Source organism: Sminthopsis crassicaudata, chromosome 3, assembly GCF_048593235.1.
Source record: "Sminthopsis crassicaudata isolate SCR6 chromosome 3, ASM4859323v1, whole genome shotgun sequence".
In the NCBI taxonomy this organism is placed as follows: Eukaryota; Metazoa; Chordata; class Mammalia; order Dasyuromorphia; family Dasyuridae; genus Sminthopsis; species Sminthopsis crassicaudata.
Window position 1 is genome coordinate 501,200,927 of NC_133619.1, and position 23,455 is coordinate 501,224,381.

Consider the following 23,455-nt stretch of genomic DNA (forward strand, 5'->3'; position numbering starts at 1 on the left):
GACACCTATAAAGTATTCCTACCATCACTCCTCTCTCATATTCCATCCTTCAAACTACTTTCAGACTAAGATTTCCCATGCATAGATCTGCCATGTTACTTCACTGATCAAAAATCACTGGCACTAGAATATACAATTTAGTGAGTTAAGTTCAAATTCCTTTGTCTTTACATTCAAGACTCTCTATTATTTGATGGCTTTCTCATTTTTTCCAATTTCATATTACTTTCCTATATAAATTTTATGCTCCAAAATAACTTGATTATTCTATCCCTTGATTGCATGTGGTTTTGGAACATCCCCTCCATTCTGCATCTGTTTCTCTGCCTGGTTTCAACTTAGCAGAACATGATGCCCCCACACCAGTTTACTCCTGGCCTCTTCCTGCCTTTTGTTGGTTTTCTCCACACCTCTTCTCCTCCTCCCCCTCATTTAGATTTAAGTTCCTTGATGGCAGGCACTGTCCTTTTTGTTAATTGTCTCATCAGCACTTAGCACAGTTTCTGGCACACCTAGGCACTTAATAAATATTTATTAAAGCTTAGACTGATCTCTTTGTCTTAAAGTCCAACTCAAGCAACTCCTGGTCCCAAGAAGTTTTCCTGCCCAAACCATCTTGCTTCTCCTCTACCTCACCTCCCCCTTCAGTTATGTATCACCTTCTCGGACCTTCCTAGTATTTTATTTTGAGAAGCTATCTGACAGTAGATAAGAGTGCTGGTCTAGAATAAGGAAGACTTGAATTAGAATGTGGCCTCAGATACTTACTGGGTTTGTGAACTTCAGCCAATCACTTAACCTTTTCCTGCCTCAGTTTTTAAATTTAAATTTTAATTAGGGATAATAACAGCATCTATCTCCCAGGGTTGTTGTGAAGATAAAAGGCGATGATATTTGTAAGCCTTTGCAAACCTTAAAGCTAGCTATTGGAATTGAATTATATATAATATGGCATATTAAAGTTAAATATGTTTGCATCAGAAATAGGAGATCATTATACACTTCAACAACAATAATGTATGAGGATACATTCTGATGGAAGTGGATATCTTCAACATAGAGAAGAGCTAATCCAATTTTCAATTGATCAATGATGGACAGAATCAGCTACACCCAGAGAAGGAACACTGGGAAATGAGTATAAACTGTTTGCATTTTTTGTTTTTCTTTTCAGGTTATTTTTACCTTCCGAATCCAATTCTTCCTTTGCAACAACAACAACAACAACAATAAAATTCGGTTCTGTACATATATATTGTATGTAGGATATGCTATAACATACTTAATATGTATGGGAATGCCTGCCATCTAGGGGAGGGGGTGGAGGGAAGGAGGGGAAAATTCGGAACAGAAGGGAGTACAAGGGATAATATTGTAAAAAATTACCTATGCATATGTACTATCAAAAAATGTTATAATTATAAAATTAATAAAAAATATGTTTGCATCTTGCTGATTTACTAGATGAGAGTTGGGGTCCCTCTGTTTCTAAAGTTTCTATATTTCCCAGGGCATGGCATAGGCCATTTCTACACACCAGGCACTTACATAGAAGCATAATAAAGGGGAAGAAAGATGCCTCTTTTGTGATAATAATGAATGTGGAATTTCTTTTTTATTATTAAAAGACAATGTATATACAATGTACACTTAAGGTTGCTACATAATGTCAACTTTATTATGATGAAAGAGTTTATAAAAAGGAAAATATTGCCTAATATGACCATTAGGAGTGAGGAAACAGTGCTAGAAGAGTAGGGAAGGAAATCTGAGAACAGAAGAGTCAGGTACTGAGGAGGTAGAAGAGAGAAGATAGCATAAGGGGTGCTAGTAGAGGAAGTGAGAGATGGGGTTATGCAATAGAGGAGAGCAGGGCCAGCAATTTTTCTGAAAAGAATGAAATAGAGTCATTGGACCATCTAGTCCACATTGCAGTAGTCTTCATCTTTACAGCATGCAATGTTTATCCTAAAGCCATTGGAAACTGAGGATTGTGGTTTGCATCTTTTAGAACAGGTAAGAATCGTTGTATAATTGTTTTCTGTGGTGGGAAAAGAGGAAGAAAAGAAATCAATTAAATCTTAATGTTGGAAGAGACTGTAGGAGGCTGGCTAACAGTTTATCAAGAATCTTATAGAAAGAATTCCTGCTGAAGTATGCATGAGATCAAATGATCTCTGAAGCCTTGTCCAACTCTGAGATCCTTTGATTTTTTGTGGACATTGTTTAATTGTTTTTCAGTCATGTCTGACTCTTCATGTCTCCTTTTGAGGTTTTCTTGGCAAAGATACTGGAGAGGTTTGCCATTTCCTTCTCCAGTTCATTTAATAGATGAGGAAAGAGAGACAAACAGATTTAAATGACTTGTCCAGGCTCACATAGTATCTCAGGCTATTAGTTTGATGCCAATGAATTCTAGATCTGGTACTCTATCCACTGTGTCATGTAGATGCCCCTATGTAGATGAGTCATCATCTAGTCCAACTTTCTCAAGTTTCCTCAACTGTTGAATGAATAGGCTGTTCAAGATCATCTCCAGAACTCCTTCCAGTTCTAAATTCTATGATTCTTTTTATAGTGTCCCTGACAGGTGACCATTAAACATTTGCTTGAGCATTTCCATTGATGGAGAACTTACTACTCAGAAAGGCATCTTAATACATTGTTGAATAAGTCTAGTTAGATTTCTTATACTGGATTTACATTTTCCCATGCTGCTGGTCTGCTCTCTGGACAGTATGTCTATTGTCGTATCCATGATCACTCTGTATTGCCTTAAGCAAGTCATTTCAAGACCCAAGTTCCTCATCTATAAATAACAACAAAAATTGGTGTGTGTGTGTGTGTGTGTGTGTGTGTGTGTGTGTGTGTGTGTGTATGTGATGTGAGGGTAACCTGGAGGATGAGGATTGGACCTCTTAGCTCTAGAGCCTAAGTATTTGAACCAACCATTACAGTTATATCCCCATCCTATTTTCTCTTCATTATGCTAAACATTCCCGATTCCTTTCCTTCCCTTGACCCCTATTTCAAAGCCCACTATTTTCCTTAGAAACAACTGGAGATCAGAAAAGTACCACTCTTGTAGAACAACATTAAAGGCTCTCCCTCCTTGCTCTTCCAATGCTTAAATAATTTCATGGCAAAAGTGTAATGTTTGGGCTAGCTTTCTGTCATAGTCTGACCCAGTCTTCTCCAGCAGTCTGACAGTCTCAACCAGTCTTCCTTCAAGTCTGACTTTGTCCCCTGTTTAAATACCCTATTACAATTACATCATTACAGTATACTGATTATGTGTGAACTAGAGAACCATTACATCACTATGCTAAGTACTAAGCACATATATATGTGATCTAGAGAACAATCATCTCATTAATTCCACTGAGTTAACACCTTGTTTCAAGTATACTTCTCCAGAGTTCTGGCTCTCTCCCAAACCAGCACATATTCCTTTGTAAACTAGCTGTACAGGTTCAGGGTTCCTGTCATTGTAAACTGCTTTAATCCTCTTCCTTCCTTAATGCTTACCTGAGTCAAGTTCATCACTGACATGGCATACAGGGCCTTTGGGAATCCATACAAAGTCTAAGTTCTATGCTTGTATATGCTCATTAATCTTTGGTAAGGAGAGAAAAAGTAAAGACCTTGCCTCAATCCTAGTTTCTGACCCTTGAATCTGGTACCAATTCTTTTTGATTTTTCAGTCTTGCAACCTTCTATCAATTCACAAGTCTACAAAGGGCACTGAGTTGGCCCTTGGGAATACAAATAACAAAAAATGAAACAATGTAAGCTAGCTAGGAGCTTACAGTAACCATTTTATAGATGGGGCATCTGATGCCCCTCTAAGAAGCCTTCACAAGGTTAGTTCTAGAACTCACTCTGCTACATTAAATAATAAATAGGTGATGCTTCAAGGAGCTATAATTTCATAAGCAAGAGGACTTGTACCCTCCTGAGTCTTGGTAGAGAGTCTTCCTAAGTTATATCAACAATTTACTTAGTGCTCTGCATTGTGCTAAGCCCTGATCATACAAAGGAAGGCAAAACAAACAAAAAACCCAGTCCTAGTTCAAGGATTTGATGATGAATAAGGAAGACAACTTGAAAACAAGCATGACATAGACAGATTGAAGCAGAAATAATCTCTGAGGAAGGGCACTAACTAAGGAGAATGGGGAGGAAAGGCTTCCTGGAGGGGGGGAAGACTTAGTTGAGATAGGTCTCAGGATGTGCTCCATGCTTCTCTATGAATTCATGTTCTCTTAACTTGTCTGTTAGGGTTGAGGGCAAATCTCAAGAGCAGAGTTTGAGGCACTGGGAGGCTTACTCTGTCTGAGTCCAACATAGGGCATTGACAGCATTGAGTAAGCCTCATCCAATGAGGTGGAAGCCCTCCTCACTCTAGATTGATTATGCACCTGGCTCTGACACTCTCTGACACGTGACCTGGGGACTATAGAAAAAGGGGTTGCAGAAAGGGGAGGAGTAGAGTAGATTAGATTCATTATGCTTTAGGATTAGAGCATTAAGATATTGGGAACTCTATGTAGTGAAGTAATGTAATGAATAAAGATTTGTTGCTGCATATTTGTGTGTATCTGGTGTTCTGTGGGGCACCTCTTGAGGTCATTCGATTCAGATAATCCAAGCCGTGAAGACAAAGACCTAGTGAAGGTAAGGCGCTAGTTGACCCTGCTGAGGTGAGCAGCGGGAATTAATGCTTGTCCCCAAGATTAAGAAGAGTTGGTGACTCTGTTTTGTGTCCTCTGTTAGGAAGGAGGTGAACTGGTCATATCCACAATCCACACTATTGGGAATTGGTAGGAGATGGGTATACTCTCCCTTTGGATGACTTCCCTGGTATGGGCCCAGCCTCACTTACGAGAGAAATAAATCTTCACTGTTTTGCAGAATTGGTTAGGAGCAGCCAGGCACATATTAATTTCACTGTCACATGGATTTTTGGGTTCACAATGGTTGCATCGAAGAGCTGTGGGACAGAAAATTAGAATATAGAGGTTGAAGTCTGGGCTCAGGAGTTCTGTGTGTTTATGTGTTTATGTGTATATGTGAAAGCCAAGGAATTGGTGGTTATTATTTCAGAAACTGCCTTGGTCCCTTTTTCAGAGGCTCATACTCCATTTTAAGAGATCAAATCCCAAAGACTTTGATGATTCAAAGGAGAAGACAAGAGGAAAGGAGACTTAACAAGGAGGTTTTGTAGGGAGAATACATATTATGAATTATTCACTAAAATAGTCTTAAACCATTCTTAAAACAATATTGCTATTACTGTGTACAGTGTTCTCTTGGTTCTGTTCACTCCACTCTTTATTATTTCATGCAAGTTTTTCTAGGTTTTTCTAAGATCACTTGAGTTCATAATTTCTTAAATCTATATATTTTTTGGGTAATATTTTAAAGTATAGTATGATTTTCCATTAACAGTGAGGGATAGTGTGTTAGAGGGCACAAATCATATGAATATAAGTAAGGAGATCTGTAGTCAAGTCTCAGCTTCTGCATTCAAATTGCTAGCTTACCTTGGGTATGATGTTTTTTTCTCAGGGTCCAGTTTGCTCATCTCTAAAGTGATGGGGGTGGACTAGATTATCTCTAAAATTCTTCCCTCTCAGTGATTCTTGGATAACTAAGTCTGGGTAACTCATGAGCAGTCTCTGAATGGAGGATTGTCCTCATGCTGAGAAGTAGGGCCGTAAGTTGAGGGATGTGCATGAGGTTATGGGATAGATAAGAGCCCTGCTCTCTGAGTCTAGATGCTTATTTTTTAAGAGATAGAAATGAGACATGTGTTTGTAAAGGAGCTCAGGCAAGATATTTGTGTGTCTGTTATTGCCCTCTTTCCCTCTCTCCCTCTATTTTACCCTCTAGGCTTTAAGCCCTTATTGTGATGCATGCAATTTTATATGCCATGAAAACAAATATCTCATGCCATGGAAAGCATAATTTTTTGATATTAATTATGCATTAGTAAAAATTATAGTAAAATATGCTTCATCATACCTGGTCCCCTTTATAGGTTTCATTATGCATGGTCACTTATTTTGCTTCCCTATTTCTGGGCTGGAGGAGTATAGTTGGAAAGGATAAAGCAAATAACCTTATAAAGCTAGGACTGGAAATTAGAGGAACCAGTGGACACTTATGTGTCTGTGCTGAGGGTTTGAGTATGTCTATAGATCCTGTCATACTCACGGTAAAATCCATTATGGTGTGGACCAGATGAAACTGCAAAAGAATACAAACATATTATCATTGGGTATTTCACCCCCTAATTCTAATACTTCTTCAGATCTCCAGGAACCTTCCTTCCACTATAAAATTTCTCTACATTGTTTCTGCCAACCAGATGAAGTTGTTTCTTGGGGAATCAACTCATGAAGGCAAAGGAAGACTGCATACAGGAAGCAACAAATGGCTTGTCTTGGGAAGATGATAAGATGGAATCCCTGAGGGACTGGCTGGGGTAAGGGAAGAAAAAATTTGGGCTGCTGGGAAATTGAGGTTTAACTAACTATAATTCAGGCACCTGGGTGACATAGTGGCTAGAATATTGGAATCGAAGTCAAAAGAGCTGAGTTTGTATTCTGCCTTAGGCACTTATTACTCAGGCTCTGTGACTCCTAGACAAGCCCAAGTTTCTCCATCTTTGTAAGATATAAATAATAGCACCTACTTTATAGGGACATAAAAATAAAATGAAATGACATATGTAAAATGCTTTGTGAATCTTAAAATGCTATTAGAAGTTAAATGGAATATGGCCTAATGAGATGGATATAGGTCCTGAAATAAGAATTTATACCCTCTAATCTGACTGGGAGGTGACAGTCAATGTGAGCCTGGCTCCCACACACATTTCAGAATCATATTTGTCTTGGGGATGGGGGAAAATCTTTTCATTCAGTGTCTTCCAGGGCTGATGGGAGAAGTCACAAGTTAGGGAATCCATCTTTCTTTTACAACCCCATCTTTATCTCCAGCAACTTACCATTCATAAAACAGAGCAGGATTACAAATCCCAACAACAAGAACTTGTCCATCAAAGCACTCGATGCTGACCTAGGTACACAGAGGAGCTGGTGTTGGTTGGATAAGTAATGAATACATAGCTAGTCACAACAGCCCAACTTTCCCCAGTTCTCCTTCATTGCACTGGAGCAATGGGCAGTATCCAATCAAGCCTGGGGAAAGATAATATCTGCTAAAGACACCCATCTATCTTTATCCTAAATCTTTTCTTGACCCCTTCAACTCTTTACTTCAATCTATTTTTATAACCTGAATAATGCACATCTACCTTGACCTTCCCTCCTCTTCCCTCTCTCAATTCATGGAGTCACAAATAAATCAGTCATAGAGCCAGAAGGGAGAGGCCTTAGAGATCATCAAGTCCAATTCCTTCAAAAAAGGAAAATTGGCATCAGAGAATTTAAGTGACCATCACAATATGACACAAGCTAGTAAGTAATAGAATTGAGATTCCAACCTTTAGGATGTTAAAATTTAGGGGTTTCCCCACTTTTTTGTTATTGTTCAGTCATGTCTAAGTCTTTGTGATCCCATTTAGAATTTTCTGGAGTGGATTGCTATTTTCTTCTCCAGTTCATTTTACAGATGAGGAAACTGAAGCAAACAGGGTTAAGTGCCTTCCCCAGATCATAAAGTTAGGAAGTATCTGAGGTGGATTTGAATGCACTCTATCCACTGCACTATCTAGCTGCCCCAAACTACCACACTTAGATTTTGTGACTATATTTGAATCATACTTTATCCTACCTTCAGTTACCCCAGATTCTGCCTCAAATTCCAATCCTTAATCCATGTGCCTCAATTTAAGTTCTAGGTTTTCTCTTGTGCATGTGTCAGGTTTCTTTGACCTTTGTTCTTATCCTTGAATGCCTACCCTGTTCCCAAAACTGATCATGGAATGAGAAAATTCTCTTGGTTCTGGTCATTGTAGTCTACATCATTTCATAATTTTCTTCTGAAACCACTCCTTTTGTCATTTCTTATGGCACAATATTTGATTATATTCATATATAAGAATTTTTCCAGCCATTCTCCAATAGGAGAATGCCCCCTGAGATTCCAGTTTTTCAGTTCTAGACATCCAAAGCTAAAATCCTTATAAGTTGCCATCTTGATTCCTTTTAGCCCAAGTATGGCCTCAGTGCCAGTTCTTGCTGGAACTCTGTCTTCCCAGAAATCAGCCAGAGTCAGGATCACCAAAAAATCTTTATTCTTGGGGTTGCAGTCAGGAGATTAGATCTAGTAATCTCCACACCACCTTCCTCTCTCTCCACCGCCAGGAGAATGACTCAATTTCCTCCTTCTACTCCAGCCAAATAAGTCACTTCCCCTTCTTTGTTCCACCAATCGAGCCAGCACAGAATAGTTGGGGAGGGTCATCCTTCAAACATGTTATTAGAGAATTGTCCAATTGGCAATTAGTCTCACGTGCTCCATTATCCAAGTGCATTTGCTCAGTTTTTCTTCTGATTTCAGAAAAGACCATCTTTTCTGTGTGTGTCTTTTCCTTTAGAACATAGTTTGGGATTTTCCAACCTCATCTGCCTTATTCCCTAGTGAATCATTTCCCACAATTCAAGTTGACTCAACCAGTCAGGAAGGTGAATTTCATGTTGAAAAAAGCCAACTTTTTCTGCCACCAGTACTCTATCTACTCCTGTGTTTTTGTTTGTTTGTTTGTTTGTTTGTTTTTATCACAAACACTAATATACAGTAGTGTCTTCTTTCTAAGGTTCTTACTATTTCTACTTTAGCAACCAATTTTTCCATACTAAGAATCAGGGTAATTATAGTTGCATTCACCTGTTCTTTCAGTTTTTGGAAAATGAAAGCATCAGAAAGTCAGATCAAATATTAATTCAATGTTTTGTTTTTGAGGGGAGAAAGGAGAGAGAGAGAGCAGACAGAGACAGAGAGATACATGCAGAAACAAAGATACACATAGAGAATTATATTATGTGTTAGAGCCAGGAATACCTGCATTTAAATCCCTCCTCTGATACATACTGGCTGTATTGTCATGAATAAATTTTCTCATTGTCCTAGGCAACATTTAAAATCTTTTTTGAGGATTTAGGGTTAAGTAACTTGCCCAGGGTCACAGAACTAGTAAGTGTCTGAGGTCAGATTTGAACTCAGAGTCCTGACTTCAAGGCTGGTGTTCTGTCCATTGCACTATTGTCCTAGGCAATAAAAATCTATATGGCAGACCAATTCAAGTCAAAACCCATTAAGTTTGAGGCCTTGTGCTAAGTAATGGTGATATAAAGAAATATAAAAACAATTTCTGTCCTCAAGGAACTTACAATCCATTGGAGGAGATAACATGCAAACAAATATGTACAAATGAGATACACACAGAATAAATTGAAGATGATCTCAAAGGGAAAATACAGAAACATTAATAGAAAGAAAAGTTTCTTCCATCAATAAAATTACTGGCTGATTTAAAAAAAATTACATGAAAAAAAACCCCTCAAAAATTGGATCTAAAATGATATGCGAGATTGTGATGAGGAAAATTAAATTCCAACTAGGGAGGATCAGAAAGGGATGAAGTAGGGTTTAATTTGATCATTAAAGCATGGGTAGAATTTCAATAGATCAGCTTGATGGTGAAGGATTTTAGGAGTGTTCTTATGAACTTGGTAATATACCTCTGAAGAATCTTTCAGCTATATATAATGTGTTAGCACATACAAACACTCATAGGTGGGAATACAGGTGTTGGTTATGTAATCAGAACCTGCCTGAACATAGGAAGATCTATCACCAAGATATCCTGCCTTAACAGGTATATTTTGTCATAGGGTAATTTAAAAAATTTAGGAATAGACATCAATGAGCCCTGGAATGCAATTAAGTTAGCACTAATTAAGTTAACATATGGTGGGACCCATGGCTCTGACGATCATGGCACCACTAAGGCCAACCAATAGCCTATTGTAATTTAATTACACACAGGCCAAGAGATTCCATGAAATCTGGTTACCCCAGAGAACAAGTGACAAAAAGAAAGAGCCAGTATCTCATATGTAGAGTGGTATCTTATTAAAGTCACAAAAACTTAAGTAATATTCTTATCTTACTTGAGATAAGTTAAAGTAGTAACGGTTCTCTTTCTTCCTGGGATATTTTCATATAAGGTTTCTCAGATATTTTCCTAGTTCTTATTCGGACTATGACCTCTAAACTGTAGCATTTGCCCTTTTTCTATCATCTGTGTTCTTAGCACCAAGCTACCATTACTGTTCTCAGCTAGGCATACAGAGTACATCTATCCACATCATTCTTACCATGGTGCCTATCCCCATTATTTCATGCCTTGAATAGTATATTTATCTCTTAAATGGATTCTCTTCCAACTGCATTTGGAGAGTTACTACTTAGGGAAGAAATGGGTGAGAGACAGAGGCAGAACAAGGCAGAACAAGACCAAAAGAAGGCTATACAATAATAACTCAGAGATGAACTGGAGACTAACAAAATCTGATTTAGCATCTTGTAATGGCCAAGCACAGCCTGACAACTTCACCTCTGTAGAAAAGCTGATCAGGAACTTACAGATTTTACTTTGCACAAGTCACTTTTCCATCTCCCTTATTTGCCTCTTATCCCCATTTAAAAAACCACAAATGGCTAACCACTGGGCATAGGATAAAGTACAAACTTTTTAGAAAAAGTTCAGTGCCTTTCATGGCCTCTTCCCAACATATCTCTTCCACTTAAACTCCCTGATATAAATCCTTCAGTCCAATCAAATTATTTTGTGATTATTTCTTAAATATGGCATAAATGTTCCCTTTATATTTTTAAGAGGTGATGAGATCTTGGACAAGGGTGAAGATTGCATGAGTAGAGAGGAGACATATCTTCGCAAAAGGAATAATAAAATTTTGCAACTGTTTGGATACATGAGGTGAGTGGAACCAAGGAACTAAAGAACTTGGCTAATGAGTCAAGAATGACGCTGTGATAATGATCCTAAGTGATTGGAAGGATGGTAGTGCTCTTTACAGTAGTAGAGAACTTCAGAAAAATGAAGGGTTTCAGAAATATAATGAGTTTGGTTTTAAACATGTTGAATTTGAAATGTCTAAGGAACATGTGAATTGAAATGATTACTAGGAAGTTAGTGATATAGGAATGGAGTTCTGGAGAAATATTAGGGTTTGACATATTTAGTTATATTTTTAGAGATGATAACTTAATCTATAGGATCTGATGATATTGCCAAGTGAGGGAATGTACAATGAAAGAGAAGGCCCATCAAGCCTTGAGTTATCCACACAATTAGTACGCATGAAATAGAGAGGAGTCCAACCAAGGAGCTTGAGATGAGAATCAATATCAGAAAGACTCAAAGAGAGGAGAGTATTCAGGACAGAATGGTCCATAGTGTCAAAGGCTGCAGAGTAGTCCAGAAAGAAGATCGAAATGAGGACATTAGATTTGGTAATTATGAGATCAATGGCAAGGGAAATGGGAATTTCAGTAGTTATGAAGTCAGAAGATGCCAGACTGCACAAAGATTTATAAAGAAATGAGTGGAAAGAAAGTAGAGATATCAAGTATAGAAAGGGAATAGAGTATAAATGAGAGCTAGAGGGGATGAGTTCTTATTAGGGTTTTTCTTTCTTTTTTTTCTTCCTTATTTCCTTAATTTCCTTTCTCTTTCTTTCCTCCCTTCCTCTCTCTTTTCTTCCTTCCTACGGGGTAGCTAGGTAATACAATGGATATAGCATTGGACCTCGAATCAGGAAGATTCATCTTCATGAGTTCAAATCCAGCCTCAGATACTTATTAGCTGTGGGACTCTAGGTAAATCACTTAACCATGTTTGCCCCAATTTGTTCCCCCATAAAATTAGCTAAAGAAGGAAGTGGCAAACCAATTTCTTATGTTTACCAAGAAAAGTCCAAATGGGGCCACAAGAATCAGACACAATTGAAATGACACAACAACACAATTGAAGGAGACTTGTACATTTATGTAGGTGAATGAAAGATGAAAGATGATGAAAGATATAGAGAAGACTGGAGGGGTGATAATAAGAGTGATCATTTGAAGAATAGAGGTGGGGTTCTGATTAAATAGCCTTGGAAAAGAGAAGGACCATATCTTCTATAAAAACAAGTGAAGGGGGAAATAGTAGAGAATGATGCCAAGGAGTTATGAGATAAGAAGGAAAATCTTTCTGGACAATGAAGCACTTAAGATTTTTTCTCTTCTCTGGTTCTCTAGTCCTCTGTCCATATTCAGAGACAATTCATTCTTTTAGTCTTCTTTCTCTTTGAACCTTCCTCACTTCTCTGGAGGCCTCTCCAGTGATCACATTCAGTTTTGTAAGTCTTTCCAGATCTCTCCATTCCCTTGACTTTTTAAAATCTAAGCTTTTCTGTGTCAATTCCCTAAATACCTTCACTACAAGAGGACAATGTTCAATGTAGATAACAAAACACAATTTTTATAGATGCATCTTTTATTACCTGAGCCATTTCAATATCCTCAGATACTATGCAGCTACTGCCTCTGTTCTTTGTTTATGTACCCCTGTCCTTGGGAACTCTGAGGTGCAAAACTGGTCTTGATGGCATAGAGGCAATCAGAATCTGTGTTGCTCAATTTAAATGCAATTTGTGAAAAGAAATCAGAAAAGAAATAGGAGGAAGGGGAGGAAAAAAAGGGTGCAGCAGGCTTTAACCTACAAGGAAAGGGAAGGGTTCCTGATCTAAAAGATTTTGGTTCAAGTCCTAACATGGTAGGTACTGATTTATGACCAAAGTATTTGTCTTCTCATGTACTTCTCTACAAAGAATATTTAGAAAGCTTAATAATGGTACAATGCAGTGGTTCTCAAAGTGTGGTCTAGAGAATCCTGGGGGAGGGAGGGAGAGTGTCTCTGAAACCCTTTTAGAGAGTCTACAAATTCAAAAGTAGTTTTTATTTCTAACATGGTAAATACTATAAATATAACTCATACAAACAAAAAAATCTTAGGACAAAGTCTCAATTTTTAATAGTACAAAGATATAGAAAACAAAAGTTTGAGAACCATTGGCTTAATGAGTGGAGGGGCCAGAGAAAAGGGAGGAAAGGAAAGATGTGGTTGTGAGAGGAATATACAGCTTATTAGGTAGGCTTGCCAGAATATTTCTTTGAGATCATTGCAGGAGCATTGCAGAAACTTATATCCTTACAACACTTAGCCAGAATCCTAAGGCCCTTTTGTATCTTCTCACCTTCTCTGCAGCTGGATCGACAATTCATTGCAATTTCCTCCTTTTTGTCTGTGAAGAGAGAGATAGAGGTATAGAAAACCCTCTATGTAAAGCCTTGGGAACTCCACTCTTTGAACTAAGACACATAGTCCCTAAGGCTTGCTTTTCTGTGGAGTAAGGATTCTTAACCTGGGGTTCACTAATCCCTGTGAAAGATTTCAGGGAATTTGTGAACTTGAAGGAGAAAAACTGCATTTTTATTTTCACTAACATTTGGTTTTCTTTTATGCATTTAAAAACATTATTTTGAGAAGGGCTATAGGTTTTACCAAAATAGTTGGTGGCATAAGAAACATTAAGATTCCCTGCTTGATAGAAACCTATCCATGTTTAAATCCTTGAAGGATATCCCTAAATCCTAATCCAGCTAAAGTTGTCAAGATTTTCTTGAATCCTTCATAATGCAGTCGGACAGAGCAGAGAGGGGACTCTTTAGTTCCTGGCAGGGAACTGTTATTCCTCATGGTTGTGTATGCCAAGCATGCCCAAAGTTTGTATTACCTTATAGATAAATCCTTTTTTACTGTGGCCATTTAATGATCCTGGTCCCCTTGAACCCTTGCCAAGGTCTGTGCAAACTTCCACAGAATAAGTAGGGATGCTTGAGACACGTTGGAATGGGATGAAGCAATGATAGGGATGCTTCAATAGGCTGTCTAATTTCCCTGCTAACTCCTGGATCATAGCTCATAGGATTTTATGACTGAGGCTGAAATATATCAAAGTATCAGGCACAATCTACTCCTCTACTGCATAATAGGGACACATCCCCTTTCCCTGGAGTTCCTTTTAATAATGTATTACCTTCTCAATTGATTTATATTTGCCCTTGGCTTACAGAGAAATAATCAGGCAGTAGGTGTATCATGTCTTATCTGTAACTGCCATCAAAAAGCACAAAAGTACCCCTTGAGAGGGGGACTCCTTTGAAAGTTTCTTCTTTGCTTTCCTTTTATCCCAGATCAGATGGCACTTACTATTATCATAGAGATATGTGATTCTCTGGATCATGCAGGATTCACCATGGCGCAGAATACATGTTTCCAAGTTTTCATTACACTTCTCATTTTTGTAGGAAAAACACTGATAGCATTGGATGATTTCATTGTTCACAATAGGTATCCGGGGTTTCTTCTTCGGTGGCATGGAGAGAACAAGGTGGCGAAGATCAATGATATCTTGAATATTTTTTTCCTCAAAGAAAGCAGAATTCAATTTTCTTGTTTCAAATACTTCACCCAAGCCTTATTCTAGGGTCTTATTAAAAAAGGGTATGATTTTTAGAGCAAGAGAGACAGGCTTTGGTCTCAAGGTATTGCTCATTGTAGGACAAGATGACTATTAGTGGTCATCTGTTCTAATTTACAGCCTTTAAAGAGAAGGAATTAAGACCCCCAAAATTTCAGAACATTTCTAAGACCCACAAGGAAGAAAAATGAGGGAATGTAAGGACACTGACTTTTATTTTACTTCTGATCATTAGGATAGACCTATGGATGATACCCTCAATGCCCCATCCCAGAACTCACCACTTGAAATATAGAGCAAAGAGAAGCCCAGCAAGAAAATTTTGTTCATTTTGTGCCTCAGCTGGTCTCTGGATGGAGAGGCCCTGGAGCTCAAGGGGATGGCAACTAAGAGACCCACAGGTGTAGCAAACTGAAGTAGTGGCTGCTGAAAACTACTCTTCTGTATTTCCTGATTTGTATTTCCTTGTCTATAAAAATGATCATTTGGGAAAAGAGGAGGAGCATAAGGCAGACCTAATGTTTCCTTTGTCCTCCCACTTCATGTTCTTTCTCCACCTTCTCTCTCTCTTTTGCTCTCTTTTTTTTTTTAATGGCACACAGCTTTTTGGGTAGCCTGATTGCAGGGAACTGAGTATCCTTTCCTCAATTATTTGGAATCATGAGGCCTTCCTCTGTATTCTGAGGTATCATAGTGTCAAACTCTATATATGTTGTAGAGGGTACAGTAGGAAAAGACATGCTTATGATTTACACAAGATGATTTGGGACTTCTTATGTGTGAATCTTGAAGCCACACTGGTTGTTCTTCTAGGAGATCATAGAATGTCATACTTGTAGAAATATTAAACTCTGAGAGCTGAAGGGGTCTTTGAGCATAGGCTGATGTGAAGGAAAAAACACTAGAATGGAGAACAGAGACCTGGGTCTGTGTCATAGTTATGGGGCTTCCTAAGAGTTTTAAAATTTTTTGTATTTAATAAACTATAAATATTCAATTTCTTTGAGTTTTAATTTCATCTATAAAAATAATTGTTTAGATTAGATGATCTCACAGGTCACCTAGTTCTAAGTTCTATAATTTTATGTTAAGTTCTAGAGGGCAGAAGTTACAAAGAGATAGATATTAATTGGATAAAAGGAAGAATTTCCTAACTAAGCCACAAAAATGAAATGGATTTTCCCCCAGAAGAGTGAATTTCCTATTGTTATAATTGTTTAATTAGAGGTTGAATTAACACTTTTTGGGAATTTAGATTTTGGGTAGAAGTTGAAAAAGATTATTCCTCAGAAACCTTTTCCAACACTGAAAATTTATTTTGTGACCAGATGATTCCTAAGAACCATGATAGTTCAAGAAGTATATGATTTATCCATCTTCATGTCTAACTCCCTTGTTTAAGGACTGAGTGACTTGCCCATGATAACACAGTGAGTTAGTAACTTATTCAAAATGAGAACACAGCACTTCATCCCTTCATGATGCCACTTCCAAGAAAGAATTAATCTGTGAAGGAGATAGGACTCAAACTGGTACTTGAAAAAAAAGCCAGGCTACAGACAAACGGAAAGGAGGTTCATGGTATTCTGAGCCACAGGCATACCTTAGCTGGCTTTTCTCTCCATTTGTTCCTCAGTGGAAGTTGAGAAGTTATATTAGTTATATGACTACTATATAAGACTATATATGAGTTACCAGAAATGGGAACCAGACCCCTAAGATTACCTTTACAGATTCTTCAGATATTTGCTGTAGTTCAGATGGGAAAGTCCATGCATCTATTCCAGATGAGTTTTCCTACTTAGGTGACTCATGTGACTCTCAGGGAGGGCTATGGAATAGAGAAGATAACTTGGAAGATGTGCTCCTGTGATATGTTAGTTGTGTTCTGTTCAAGATTTCTAGGATTACTTTCTCTTCTTATCCATTTGTCTGTGGGAATAGGGCCAGTTTTCTCTCATTTGGAAGCAAAAAAAGCTCGGTTGGTCCTTTAGCTATTTGCCACCCACCTAAGGGATACTGATTAGTTTGTTCTGGACATTATGCTTCATGTGTTTTGAATGATAGCATCTCTATTAAGAAGGAACACTTTCTCTAAAATACTATTCTGGTAATTAACTATTGTCCTCAAGATTGTCTTGTGGGGGTGGTAGCAGTGGGGAGAATAGATTATGGTAGTGGTTGTAGCTCTTGGAGAATAGGGAAGAAATGAGAACATAAGTTGAGTTAGGAGGGCTACAATCAACCTACTTACAGATCAAGAGAGAATCAATGACACAGGAGGGCTCGAAGAGTTCCAAGGGATATATATGTCTGGAAGATGACTTGAAGTATGTTGAGTTTTACAGTTAGACAGTTAATAGGATTCCAAAATGAGTAAGCACATCAACAAAGAAATTTCAAAAGCATTTGAATTGTCCTTACCCTCAATGAGATCAAATTCTAATGAGAAAGACAATATACCAAAAAAAATTGTGTATGTATATATACATATATACACATACATGTGCACACACACATACACACATACATACACACATAAACATATGCATATGCATATATATTGTTCAGTTATTTTTCTCCAATCTCACACTCACACCCATTTGGGATTTTCTTGTCAGAGATGCTGGAGTAATTTGCCATTTCATTCTCTAGTTAGCTCACTTTGCAGATGAAGCTGAGGAAAACAGGGTTAAGTGACTTGCCCAAGCTAGTCAGTGTCTGAGACCAGATTTGAACTCAGGGATTTGAACTCAGAGACATGAGTCTTCCTGACACCAGGCCTGGCACTCTATCCATTGGGGAATCTAGCTGCTCATATCATATAAATATTCCTCTATACAGTTCTCCCTTCCATATTGTGACTTTCCCTATCTTGGTTTGGATACATCATGGGATTTGTATAAGAAATTAAATGAAAAAAAAATGTGGAGAGTTTTGTGGAAGCCATAGATGACATGCAAAGACCAAAAGATAACATAGAAAAATTTAGAAACAAAATTCATAAAATATATGTATAGTATTGTATAATGTCAACATATTTCACTTTCAATACCATAATTATTTAGACTTTTTCTCTGGTATGAAGGGAGGGCCAAAATTTTTTACATGGATTTCCCAGATAGCAATAACATTGCATTGCTAACTCTCCCATTGTGGAAGGAATAATTCTATATGAATGGGAAGTATATATATATATATATATATATATATATATACTTCCCATATATACATATATATATATATATATACATATATATATATATATATATATATATATATAGCCTATCTGTCTAAATTATACATATATACAATTTCCCAAACACACATATACTCACACAAATAGAGTCTAAATGGAGGTTATCTCAGGAAGAGGGCCCTAATAATGGTGTTTAGAACAGAAGAACTAAGAAGGACTTCCTGCAGAAAATGTGATTTGAGCTGAGTCTTAAAGGATATGAGGGAAGTCAGGAGTTAGAGGTGATGAAGGATAGCATTCTACACTTGGGGACAACTGGTAAAAATGCATAGAGTCCAGAGATTAAAGCTCATTTGTGAACCAGTAGGCTAGTGTCCATTGGATCATAGATCATAGAGCTGATTTGGTTAGATCAAAGACCACTTTGGAGACTAAATGAAGGATGGATGGACTGGAATAGGGAGAAGTTTGAGACAGGAGATAGAAAGATTACCTATTTTGTATTTACCCTTGGAGACAAAAGGCAGTGATTGGGGTAGGGGACAGGGGTGACATGATTGGATTTATGCTTTAGGAAAATCACTTGTGGGTGAATGGAGGATGGATGGAAGTGGAGAGACATTTAAGGCAGGTAGACTGTAAATACTTTACTGCGAGAGTCTGATAGAGGTGAGGATGTCCTCCTCTAGAGGGTTGGTAGTATCAGAATACAGAAGGGTATTATGATAGAGATATTTCAGAGGTGAGGTCTTGGCAACAACTTGAGTATGTCTGGTGAGATATAGTGAGGAGTCCAAGATAAGTCCTAGGCTGTGAGCCACAGAGACTGGTAGGATGATGTTGACCTACAGTAATAGGGAAATTTGCAGGTGGGAAGAGGATTTAGAGGAAGATGTTGAATTTTGGTTTGAGCATATTTGGTTCAAGATGTCTACTGGACATACAGTCTGAAATGCTGAAAGGCAGTTAAAGATTCAAGATGGTCAGCAGAGAGTTTGGATCAGGATAGGTTGATTTGAGAATTACCAACACAGAAATAGTCATTAATTCCATGGGAGCTGATGAGATCAACAAGTGAAGTAGTATAAAGGAAGAAGGGGCCAAGGACTCATTCCTGACCCATGCCTTTCATTTATTGACTTCTTGTTGTTCCTCTCCGTTTTTGTCCATGTCTGTGCCTTTCTGTCTTTGTCTGTTTGTCTTTCTCTAAATGACGTGTACTTACTTATCTGCATACATTTTGTATCCCTCTAGTCAGAAATGAACGGGTAAGTGTCTCACAACAGGTTCTCTTAAAAATGTATATGGGACACATTTTTAGGTTTTATCTATATACATCTATATAACATATTTATAATCAACACAATAAATCATGTCCTGATTTGTATAGTTTGCTCAGGTTGAAAATGCATCCTTCCCTCTAATAGAATGTGAGTTCCATAAAAGCCAAGACTATTTTATTTTTATTTATTTATTTTTGTCTTCAGTGACTACCTTCCCTCTAATAGAATGTGAGATCCATAAAAGACAAGACTATTTTATTTTTATTTATTTATTTTTGTCTTCAGTGACTACCTTCCCTCTAATAGAATGTGAGATCCATAAAAGCCAAGACTATTTTATTTTTATTTATTTATTTTTGTCTTCAGTGACTATCACCATGTACAATATTTTAGGGACTTAATGTAATTGCTTTGAATTGCTTTGATTTTGTCAACCAGAGGACAAGATAACTTGACTTTTGTTATGTAAATTTATTGGGGAAAAAACCAGAAAAGTTGGGTCCAAGTGAACAGGATAAAATAAAATAGAAGTTTTGTACTCAACAAACCTATAGGTACTTAACTAGGTATGAGGTATTACTGTGCTGTGAGAAAGAAACATAATATGTAGTTACTGCCAGAAAAGAAGAATGTGAAAAGTACAAAATAAGAATTGTAAATAATTAACTATAGGAACATAAAATAGGAAGAAATAACTTCTAGCTGGGGAAGTCTGGGAAACCTTTTTTTTTGGAAAAGTTGCTATTTGAATTGGGTCTTGAAGGATAGAAGAAACTGGATGGGTAGAGCTGGCTATTCAGGTAGGAATACATGAGTAAAATGCTCAGAGTTGGGAAAGCATTAAGTTATGTTCTATGACAAAAAAGAAATGAACTTTAGATGTAGAGAAGACGTATGAAGGGTCTTATGGAATTCTGGATTAAAAGATAGAGACCTTAGTGCCTCTAGTGGGCAGACAGTGTTGGTAGGTGACTCAGGAGGTTCTATGGCCCAGCTGATAACCTGAGAGGGACAAGAAATCTGTGCTGTAGCTAAAGTTGATTGTGATAGAACTACAGTAAGCTATCCAATTACTATGGTTTTCATTAATAACAAAATCTAGCAGTGTTGTCTTTAACCAGTCCTTAACCTTAACTAGGGCAGGTTCTCTTTGTAGATGGGTCTTATACATTTCCGGTTATCATATTCAAGTGTCCAGCAACCTTAATTTTCTGGAGTTTCCCAGTTTTTGGAAAATGAGTCTAAGATATAATCACAGTGAGATTTGGTTTTTTTAAATATTAAAACTTATTAATTTTTATTCTGAACTTGATTGTTATTCTTCCTGCTTGTAGACCACTAAAAGGACATCACTATATTAGGCTCAAGAGTCAATGTGTCCAATTGGACTGATTTGATACACATAAGCTCAAAGGGCTCTACCACAAGTAGACTCTAAACTTAAACATTTTCAAAAAATAACTTTTCAATACATTCCACAGAACACAAAAAGAGGATTTTCTATGAAAATGTGAATCTTTCTTATGTGAATCTTAAAGCACTGCTTGCTTTAAGAAAAGTAAATATGTAATAATTGTATAAAAACATAATAAGTAATAAATTCCATACTTTTCTTTCAGAATTGTCCTGCTTGCTTATGTTTCCCTCTGGACATTTTAATCAATAAGTGTTCACCAGAAAGCACTGGATCTGGAATCAAGAAGACCTGAGTTCAAAGGACCTCAGACAATCACTAGCTGTGTGACTTTGAGTCTCCTCATTTGTAAAATGAGTTGGAATGGCAAATCACTCCAGTATTTCTGCCATGAACTCCTAGAATATAAGCTTTAAGAAGGCGTATGTATGATTGATGTTTACATACCCTCCTTCTAGGACTTCTGGAAATCTTTTACAACACCATGTTGAATTATATTGTTTGTTTTATCACTACTTGCATGTACAATTCATGTTTGTTAAACCACATTGAGCCTGCACTGACTGTGGGGAGAGTCATCACTAATAGCCTGTATGTTATTGCTATATGCTTGTGTAATACCTCCCTTGCTAATAGGTTTGTGCATACCTGTCTCTAATAAGACCCTCCATCCCAGAAACTCGCTAGCAATCCCCACTTCCCTTTGGTGCTTTTCATCTCCCTTCCTGAGAAGTCAAAGGGGACGTGATCACCTCTTTTTTGGTGTTTTCACCTCCATTCCTGAGAAGTCAGGGAGGGTGTGATCACATCCTTTTTGAGGTTCTCACCTCCCTGAGAAGTCAGGGATGGTGTGACCACCTATGTTCTAAAACAAAAGAAAGCAGGAGATGTAAAGGGCTAGAACTGAGCAGATGCACTTAACCTAGCACTTAAAGCTAATCACCAATTGGACAATTCTCTATTAACATGTTTGGAGGATGACCCTACTCAACTCTACCCTGGCTCAATCTGTGGGTGTGGTGAGAGAAGGGAGGAGAGATTAGCGGGTGGAATAGGAGAAGCAGGATCATTCTTTGGCGGTGGAGAGAGAGAAAGGAGGTGTGGAGATTCCTATATTTAATCCCCTGACCTCCACCCCAAGAGACCAAGAATAAAGACTTTTGCTTATCTTGACTCCGGCTAAAGATATCCAGGGTCTCAACAGATAAGCCCTGTGTTGTTGCCTTTGTATTCTTAATACCCAACATAGTAGTAGGTACTTGCATGTAGTAGGTACTAAATAAAAGTTTAACTCAATTGTAACTAAAAATCAGGATATTGGACTATAGCATATTTTTAGACCCCTTTCAACTCTAAATTCAATGTTCAACAATTTATGTCTGAGAAAGTGAAATTCATCAGATAGCTCTCTGTGCAGTCACATTAATATTTTGAAATGCATTTTTATTGGATCATGTGAGAGGTGGTAAGAGGGTAGCGGTGATGGTGGAGTTCCAGAGAGCCCAGTCCCTGTTCAGCACTGACTGAGAGACTTCTGTTGACATCCTGCACTTCATTCTCAAAATCTGACATTTAAGATTATGATGAGGAGGCAGTACTGGTTAAAGAGCAGAATGTCCTGGAGTTGGGATCACTTCTGGTCAAAACTGGACAGGCTGTGGAGCTTGTGAGGCTCCTGAAGTATGTGTGACCCTTCTTGAACTCTACCAGCAATGCTCATCTGGTTCAATCCATACTAGACCTTTTTCTTCAAGTGGAAATAACCACAGTGGAGGTTCAACTATATAAATACAAATTTGAGAAGAGGATGGATGACAAGGTCTTCTGCTAGAAGTACAACTTTTAGAAAGTAAAACATACCATACCCTGAACAATTTTCCCAAAGTGTTTGCTTGACCCACAACAAATGCCATCTGCTGCCCTCCTAAGTTGCATACTATCTTAGACATAAAGTCAGGTATCATCGGTGTGGCAGAAGAGAAATAGGAAATTAAGTACTTAAGTACACATAGCACTTAAGTACAAGCTGCTTTGCAAAATCAACACAGATGTTTTAAGTCTTAGTGAGTGGGAAGCTTGCAGCACAGTATGCAGGAGGGCAGACAGAAGCATTAAACTTTGTGCCTTGGGTTAGTAAGAATGAATCACTAGCAGACTTTGAAAAGGCCCTGTCAGATTACCAGGTAGAACTCTGAGATGACCCCATTAACAACACTTACCTTGCCAATGTACATGATAATTTATTAGGATGTAATCTGATCCAGGTGAGTGAATCCTTTTCTAGTGTATATATTGAACATATATCCAACTTTATCAAACTCTCTAAGTTTGACATGGAATGCAAACTGTTGCAGATGGATTATTGACAAGAAATTTCATTAAATTCTGGACCAGGAGGAGGGAGCCCTGGTTAATTAAGATGCACCTCCAGTAGATAAAATTTATGGAACTGATTTAAATGTTATTTAGAATATGAGTAAAATAGTTAATTCATTTTAGAACAAAGTCATGAAACTGACATAGAATTGGATTTGGTAGCTATTGTTTGGAGAATATGTCAGGGGAGTGAATCCTTTGGGGAAAATGTCAGTTGATTTTTTTTTCTTTTTGTTTTATTTTTTTGCCTGGAAAGTTTTAAAACTTCCTCATTAGGTGTATTTATATTCCAGTTGATAGGTGTACTATTTTCAGTGTAATCTTTACTGGCCCAAGTTTGGAGAGGGAAACATTTAAAAAAAAAAATAGAAAAAAATAAAAGGTTATTCTAAATAAAAAGAAAAAGACTTACACTAAAATTTTTTTCATTAATATAATTTGCATTTACATCATCTATATTTTCCTTGTATTGCTTACATTCCCTTCTTAGAGAATCATCCTTTATTATACAGAAAAGAAAGAAAAAATGAAGAGGAATAAAAGTAAAACAACTTCCAAAAAATCAATATAATTTAAAAAATGGCATTGCATGCAATGT

At 37.4% G+C, this 23,455-nt stretch overlaps 1 protein-coding gene, 1 long non-coding RNA gene and 1 pseudogene across 2 annotated transcripts; 1 reads left to right on the plus strand and 2 right to left on the minus strand.

Annotated features, from left to right (window-relative positions):
• Positions 1-1,752: 1,752 nt before the first annotated feature.
• LOC141559734 (prostate and testis expressed protein 3-like) lies at positions 1,753-16,459 on the minus strand. Its single transcript, XM_074297449.1, has 5 exons — positions 16,311-16,459; positions 7,016-7,086; positions 6,220-6,252; positions 4,886-4,993; positions 1,753-2,041 (listed from the first exon to the last, which is right to left on the minus strand). Exons 2-5 carry the CDS (start codon positions 7,065-7,067, stop codon positions 1,920-1,922), a joined length of 315 nt encoding a protein of 104 aa, XP_074153550.1. The 5' UTR covers positions 7,068-7,086; positions 16,311-16,459; the 3' UTR covers positions 1,753-1,919.
• LOC141559733 (uncharacterized) lies at positions 13,139-15,002 on the minus strand. The gene is made up of 3 exons (XR_012487540.1): positions 14,867-15,002; positions 14,315-14,531; positions 13,139-13,346 (listed from the first exon to the last, which is right to left on the minus strand). It is a non-coding gene; the product is annotated as an uncharacterized LOC141559733 (long non-coding RNA).
• A 5,504-nt stretch (positions 16,460-21,963) lies between the features above and the next one.
• LOC141559735 (26S proteasome non-ATPase regulatory subunit 11-like) lies at positions 21,964-23,004 on the plus strand (annotated as a pseudogene).
• Positions 23,005-23,455: the final 451 nt, after the last annotated feature.